Below are 7,289 nucleotides of genomic sequence, written 5' to 3' on the forward strand. Positions count from 1 at the left end.
CATTTGCAATTACAATAAACAAATCACAAGAACAAATATTGTGTACCATTGGTTTGTATTTACCTAGATCAGTATTCACTCATGAACAATTATACGTTGCACTATAACACTTTTGGACAATTATATGTTGCACTATCAAGAGTGCATAATAAACAAGGTTTGAGAATATTACTGAAAAATCATGATGACTTTAAAAAAGGATGCACTTTGAACGTGGTTTATGACAAAGTTTTTCAGAACATGTAACATAGCATACTTTCTAACTTAAATTAGCTATATCCTTGCAAAATTATGGTTGATACTTTTATTTTAGTTTAAATAAACTATATGAGTTCCATCGATTTATCACTCTTTCTAACATCAAAAAGTTCTTTTTCCTTTTTTGTAAGTGTTGGACATGATTTGTTCACATTTTAAGCAAGTGTATACAATTTTATTTTACTATTTTATTAATTTTTTAAAAAAAATCATGAATTTTGGTACTTAAATGAATCAGAGGTGAATTTGTTACTTTTTCATATGTGAAAAAAATGTAAATTCTTATTAATAAAATATTCAATTATATCATGAAAGCATCTATTAATTCATTCAATTTCTTCAATATTTTTCTTTGTTGTATGGTAAATATTAAAATAAATATTTATGCAGGCACATGTATTATAAGAAATAAAATCAAAGTACTAATATGAATTTATATTCATGAGATATTTATATTGTTATTTACAAAAGGGTAGAATATAAATAATTTAAGATAACTGGAGTCCATTTTATAAATCTTCAAACTATATTAGTTTAATAAATATTATGGTTTTGATTTTTTTTTCTTTATTCATTTTCAGGATTTGACTTTTCTGTGCTTCCTTGATTCTCATCAAGTTGAGATGGCCGAGTTGGTCTAAGGCGCCAGATTAAGGTTCTGGTCCGAAAGGGCGTGGGTTCAAATCCCACTCTCAACATAATTTATTTTAAATAAATTTTGTGCCTGGCAAGCGTGGAGCCCCCAATGATATCTGCTTTAAGCTGCAAGGCTCCAATAATCAAAGAGGCAGATAGCCACGGATAATGCCGGTGACATGCATGGCTTGCACACCACTCACAAAACCACACCTTGCTCACTCTTATCACCATAGTTTCCATTATAGCCATGGCAGAAGCTTCAGGGCTTCCTCTGCTGCTCCTGGTGTAGACCTCAACACTCTCCAGTCTGCCATTACCAAGGTACTCGTGCTCACTCTTTATTTTCTTTTTACCAAAAATTCTAAATAGACAAGATCATATATTTGGGTTTGTTAGGTGACTGTCAAAACTCAATTCCTCTGTTGTGCATAAAAGGTTGAATACATTGGGCAAGAAGCATTTTCCAGTTAGTTGTTTAACTGCTGAACATTATTTTTCTCTTTTTGATTATACCAAGTTGAACTTAGGTTGAATGAAGCTATTCAAATAATTTAGAATTTAGATGAGAAGAATATAAATTGTGTTTTGTGCAGAAAGACAGTAATGCTGTTAAAGAGGCACTTGATCAGCTCAGTGAAGTTGGTTGGGCCAAGAAATGGAGTTCTCAGCCATACGTTTCACGCCGCACGGTCAGTGTCCCTAATTCCTAAACATTAACCTTATCAACTAAATCCTGACTGCATTCATGGCCATAGGATGTTCAATTCCCCCCAGTTGTTAATATGTAGGCTTCATCAGTCTTACAAGTTTTGACCTTTCAAAATTTGTGCTCCAGACATCACTCCAAGAGCTGACAACTCTAGGAATTAAGAATGCCGAGAACCTTGCAATCCCAAGTGTCAGGAATGATGTGAGTTATGTACTTTTCTATCTTCATCATGTATGTATACAAGGGGATGAGACATGAGGAGTAGTACTTTGTAGTGTTTAATCTGTAAAGCTATTTAAACTGTACATATAGTAGCCAACTATAGACTTTGATTTTGAACCATAGCTCCTGGAGTTCTTGTGTCAGTGTCGCATTCATGAAAAATTGATTTTTTTTTCCAAGTCCAATAAATAATAGAGATCTTTGGTAATGCAGGCAGCTTTTCTTTTTACTGTGGTGGGAACAACTGGATTCTTAGGTCTTCTTGCTGGCCAGCTTCCCGGGGTATCTCTCTCAGACACTTCTTTTTTGATATGCGTATCTTTTTAATGATCTCTACAGAAATTTCAGAGTATGATGGAGTCTTGTAGTATTGAAGAATGCATTTGTAATAACTAATTAAGTCATGATATAACTGATTGGGGAGAACCTGAGAGAAGTTAAATTGGAAAATTTAGCAACTTTTACCTTTTCTGCTTCTATGATGATCTTACCCTGCATATTATATTCTTGGAATTTCACTGGTGAAGAGTAGAGTTGGGTGAAAATAAACATTTGAGAACCATTTTCCTTCTAATTTTCACCTTCCTGCTTTCCGCTTCCAATTCCATGTTGACTATCTTTTGATCTCTGATTAATGGTTGGTGATTCTTGTAGGATTGGGGCTTCTTTGTACCATACTTGATTGGAAGTATTTCCTTAGTAGTTTTGGCTATTGGTAGCATATCCCCCGGGTACATATGAATTTGGTTTACAATGGAACAGTGGATTTCTTTCTCTTCAGTGTGTGCTTTGACATTAACACTCCTCTCACTGACATGCTAGTGTAGGCTTCTCCAAGCAGCTATCAGCAGCTTTTCAACATTTTTCCCTGATTATCAAGAGAGGATTGCCAGACATGAAGCAGCACACTTCTTAAGTACTACTGACTCTTTACTTTCTTGCTCTATATATAAAAGGCTTCACATATATCTGTGACTTATCCTTGTTCATTCTAGTTGCTTATCTGCTTGGTGTACCCATTTTGGGGTATTCATTGGATATTGGGAAAGAGCATGTCAACCTTATTGATGAGAGGCTTGAAAAACTTATCTATAGCGGTCAACTTGATGCCAAAGAGCTAGACAGGTGTTTTACTCTCAATTTTGAAGTAACTTCTTCAATAACCCAGTATCAAACAAAGATTCATATGAATTAAAATTATAAAAAATAAACTCTTATTTATTTATTTATTCAGATTGGCTGTTGTATCAATGGCTGGACTTGCAGCAGAAGGTTTGGAATATGACAAGGTGGTTGGTCAATCTGCTGATCTTTTCAGTCTGCAGGTTAAATCTATGTTAGCAAGATTAGATGGGAATGTCTAGTTTTGTATCTATCTTTTCTATAATTCAAATAATCCAAATTCTTTTTTCCTACAGAGATTCATAAACAGAAGTAAGCCACAACTCAGCAAAGATCAGCAACAAAATCTCACTAGATGGGCTGTAAGTTCTTCTTACACTTTAACCCTACATATAATGGCATTATGCGTATGCCTTTTAACTGTTTGAATTCATGCACCCCTTTCCCTTTAGGTTCTGTTTGCTGCTTCTCTCCTGAAAAATAACAAGGTAAGTCATGAAGCATTGATGGCATCAATGTCAAACAAGGCAAGCGTACTAGAATGCATTCAAACAATCGAGAGTTCAGCATAGTTGGAAGGCCCTCTCTGCTAATCAAGGCTTTTTTAATAGAGGCTATTTCTGCTTTGGATTTTCGGGGCTATTGAGTTATACGTGTCTTATAGCTTTGGTTCACACAATCTTTAGATTGGGATATTTGTAATAATGAACTCCACACAAATAGGGAAACTGCAAAAAAGGGAGCAGAAAGTGTTCTACTAATTCTTGTTAATATATAACGAATATCCATTTTTTCTTATGTTAAGATGTAATAGCTACACTCTGTCACTCTATGAACGATACTCCATTTTCTGAGGTAAAATACTTGAGAAAATTGCGTAATCCAATTTTGCTAAATTGGTAGCGATCATCGAGATAACTACAACTTTTATTAATATTAGAAGGAATCAAGTTTTAGCATCTTGAGTGTTGGTATCACCCATCTCAAAACAAATTTCTCCATCCTTCTACATATGCTTGAATAAAGGGAAAAAAGCTTTTAGGTTCAACATTCCATTACAAACAAATTATACATGATATATGCGCATTATTTATTCTATCTATGTATTTTTTCATGAGAATCTAACTACGTCAATGGTAATTTTTTACACACAAGCGCCTTCAAAATGTAGTGTATATATAGATCACTGCTTTCCGATATCAAGTATATGGTATAGATTATTATGTAGTTTGCATGCATCATGAATTGTCGATCACAATTCATCAAACCAATCACGAGGCTCAGTTTCATAGAACAAGCCGTCAACGATCTGGTCAATAACTGAATCGATGAAGCTGTTGCAGCTAACGGTGAAGATTTTACCCACCCTGTTGCGTGCACTTGAGAACCATGCAAATAGTGCCGCACACGTCACAGCACCCAAACACACCCCACCGGCTTCCGTTATTCCCTCAACGTCCATCTTCCTGAACACCGAGTTCCCCGTTACCATCTCCATCGTAACCGTTGCCGCAAACACCATCTACACAAAACAAAAATTTCATTTTAACTTAATAATTAATAAACTAAATAATTAGTATAAAAGAATGGTTAAGTAGTTAGTTAGTTAGTTACCATGGCGAGGCGACCGGAGATGATTTCGAAATCCTGGCTTTTCTTGGTGCTTTCGATGTACTCCGAGAGGGTGGCAAAGAAAGGGGACACGTCATTATTGCCGTCTATTCCGTCCTTCTTTATGACGCCGATTGGATCGGAACCATAGGATCTGAGAGTGCACAAGCGCGGCTGCAAAACGATGTTGGTGCCTTCAGCCTCGGTCAGTTTGGGTTTGGGAATGGATATCTGTGCCGGGCCGGGTTGTTCCTTGGGCTGTACCGCTGATACTCGGACCGGGCGGAGTGCGCAGTGCGCCACACGCGTTGCGGATGCCATGAGAAAGAGAAAGAAAAGGGAATTCGGCTATGGGAGTTTGAATGAAGAGTTTGAGAGTTTAGAGTTGAATTAGGACCTAGAAGCTTCTTCTGTTGCTAATGCGAGTGTCAAGTGTGTATGTGTGGGGTACACATTATGGTTACGTGTGAGTTAGGAAGTTCGTTAACGTGGTTTTCGGGTAGCTGAGGTGGGGTCTTGAAATAGAAGCGTAAAAACGCTGAATACGTTGCACAGTGTAGTATCAGACAAATTTGTTGAGGCTCTCATTCTTCTCTACTCTCACCTCCTCCTCAATCATTTCGCATAAATTCTCAACGCTTATTTACCTGTAATAATAATAATAATAATAATAATAATAATAATAATAATAAGACAACTATTCAAATGAAAATAATAAAATTATTTTTTTATAAAAATATTTTATTTAAAAATATGATTTATTTATTTAGTCACACTTTAAATAAAAATAATATTTTTATAAATATTAAAATTAAATTATTTAATCTATCATTTAAAAATAAAAAAAATATTTTTATATAAAAGTTAAAAATAATTATAAAATATTTATTATAATATTCATCTAATAATAATTGTTAAACACTTAATAAGTAAGATGAAATAACTCGCTAAGCTTTATGTACGTAACAAGTACATCATATGGATGAACCGTTGATCTTTAAGCTAGATTAATTGTATTTAAGAATGAACGTGAAACCTAACATTAAATTTTCAATCCCACGAATATAACATTGTCTGAAATATTTTTACTCTTTTGAATTTAAGAATTATCTAAATAAAATTATAATAATAGATTAGACTATAATATTATTATTATCTTTCTATTTCAAATTCTTAATATTTCAAGTTTTATCACATGACTGTTACGATAATTAATTGTAGAATTATTTTAATTAGAATATTTTATTATGACAGTCACATGATAAATTTGTTATTTCTAATGGTATAGAGTGTATTTATAGGGTCGTAAAAGAAATTTAGAGTTCATACTTAAATTTACATATTTAAAATAGTGCATATATTATGAGATTATGATGTTATGATAAACTCCTCTTCTTATATCATTCTAATGTTATAAGATACTTTTTAGATTTAGTTAATTTAGAAAAATAAATTGTTCTTTTCATAAATTACTTGATATTTTATTATGGTATCTGTTTCTACCTAACTGGCGATATGTACTCAAGAGAAACCGAGTTTCCGAAGCAGATTATTTTTTATCAGGTCAGATGGGCAACCTACAAAAGTATTTCGAAACTTAAGTTAGTAATGCACTTGTTAGGAATTGAGAGTGTTATCTTTATATGCTTTTGGAGCTTCCGTTTTATATGTTTTTCGAGTATCCATTGGGTATTTATTGTCGGATGTACATTTATATTGCTTGTTAGCCGTTTTGCTGACCTGGCATTGCATTTATGATTTGAGATATCCGACTTTTTTGTGTAATATTGGTAACTCTTGATTTATTGTAGCCAAAATTTTACTATCCGTTATTGTCCATAACAGTATCCCAACTTGCGCTTCATGACTTTGCAGCTTGTTAAATATGCCCAAGTTTGATGGACTGGGCCCCTTTTTGGGTCTTTTGAGGGGTTTCTATTTTAGACTTTTTTGGATGTCAAAAAATCCCTTTGAAAAAATCGTTCGGTTTCTTCAATCGGTTTTTACTTCTCCTTGGTTCCTAAATCGTCACCCACTCCCTTTTATCTCTCCATCAATCAATCAATTTAATGAAGTATTAATTTTTCATAAAATAGCTAGTTCCACTTTTCTTTACTTCATTTATCCTTTTTATTTTTCCATTTGCCTCCAGAAAAAAGAGAGGGATTTTTTTACTTCTTCTTCTGCTAGGAGCTTTTTGGACATTTATAATCTTCGTTCCTCATTTTTTTTTCTTCTCGCAATGACTATCGTGTCCAGGTAAGAGTTTTTTATTTTCTTCGCACCCATGTTCTTATTCTGCTATGTCCCATAATTTGGTGAGATGCATGTAATTGCTCCTAGAATATGATATTTTCTTTGGTGTTTGGTGTCTTTTTGTTTCCCTTTACTTGTTTTTGGGTAGTTTTGAAGTGTTGTGGTAGTTGTTGTAGTGGGGGTACTGTAAACCCCGTAAAATTAGTGAATAATTAATTAATAAATTAATTTTTAATAAAAGAAATTAAAAATATTAATTTTATAGTTTAATAAGATAAAACTAATTAAAATAAGAATTCTGACACTAATTTTAAAGAATTTGACCCAAGATTGAGCCGAATGAACCGAACTGGCAAACCAGGCCCGTATTGGGCCCAAGCCCAATCCAACCCAGCCACATTTAATCAAACACAGCCTTCCCTTTTCTCTTCATCCTCATTCATGCTATAAACATTTTGGAAAGGGGGAAGAA

General features: G+C 33.8%; 2 protein-coding genes, 1 long non-coding RNA gene and 1 other non-coding gene across 7 annotated transcripts; 2 read left to right on the plus strand and 2 right to left on the minus strand.

Annotated features, from left to right (window-relative positions):
• The first annotated feature begins 875 nt into the window (after positions 1 to 875).
• TRNAL-AAG (transfer RNA leucine (anticodon AAG)) lies at positions 876 to 956 on the plus strand. Its single transcript has one exon. It is a non-coding gene; the product is annotated as a tRNA-Leu (tRNA).
• LOC140183857 (uncharacterized) lies at positions 897 to 3,423 on the minus strand. The gene is made up of 2 exons (XR_011880300.1): positions 2,294 to 3,423; positions 897 to 2,161 (listed from the first exon to the last, which is right to left on the minus strand). It is a non-coding gene; the product is annotated as an uncharacterized lncRNA (long non-coding RNA).
• On the plus strand, positions 984 to 3,811 carry LOC112791227 (uncharacterized). Of its 4 annotated transcripts, none has more exons than XM_025833965.3 (10): positions 984 to 1,218; positions 1,491 to 1,586; positions 1,733 to 1,807; positions 2,042 to 2,110; positions 2,483 to 2,559; positions 2,656 to 2,744; positions 2,824 to 2,953; positions 3,063 to 3,153; positions 3,247 to 3,312; positions 3,403 to 3,811. In XM_025833965.3, exons 1-10 carry the CDS (start codon positions 1,063 to 1,065, stop codon positions 3,520 to 3,522), a joined length of 969 nt encoding a protein of 322 aa, XP_025689750.1. In that variant the 5' UTR covers positions 984 to 1,062; the 3' UTR covers positions 3,523 to 3,811. The 4 variants fall into 4 exon arrangements, with proteins under 4 accessions (XP_025689750.1, XP_025689751.1, XP_025689752.1 ...); XM_025833966.2 differs by having other exon boundaries at positions 3,063 to 3,117; XM_025833967.3 differs by lacking the exon at positions 1,733 to 1,807 and having other exon boundaries at positions 997 to 1,218.
• Positions 3,812 to 3,836: 25 nt separating this feature from the next.
• On the minus strand, positions 3,837 to 5,183 carry LOC112791229 (stress enhanced protein 2, chloroplastic). Its single transcript, XM_025833968.2, has 2 exons — positions 4,565 to 5,183; positions 3,837 to 4,472 (listed from the first exon to the last, which is right to left on the minus strand). Exons 1-2 carry the CDS (start codon positions 4,880 to 4,882, stop codon positions 4,203 to 4,205), a joined length of 588 nt encoding a protein of 195 aa, XP_025689753.1. The 5' UTR covers positions 4,883 to 5,183; the 3' UTR covers positions 3,837 to 4,202.
• Positions 5,184 to 7,289: the final 2,106 nt, after the last annotated feature.

The sequence above is a fragment of the Arachis hypogaea genome, chromosome 3 (assembly GCF_003086295.3).
Source record: "Arachis hypogaea cultivar Tifrunner chromosome 3, arahy.Tifrunner.gnm2.J5K5, whole genome shotgun sequence".
Lineage (NCBI taxonomy): Eukaryota > Viridiplantae > Streptophyta > Magnoliopsida > Fabales > Fabaceae > Arachis > Arachis hypogaea.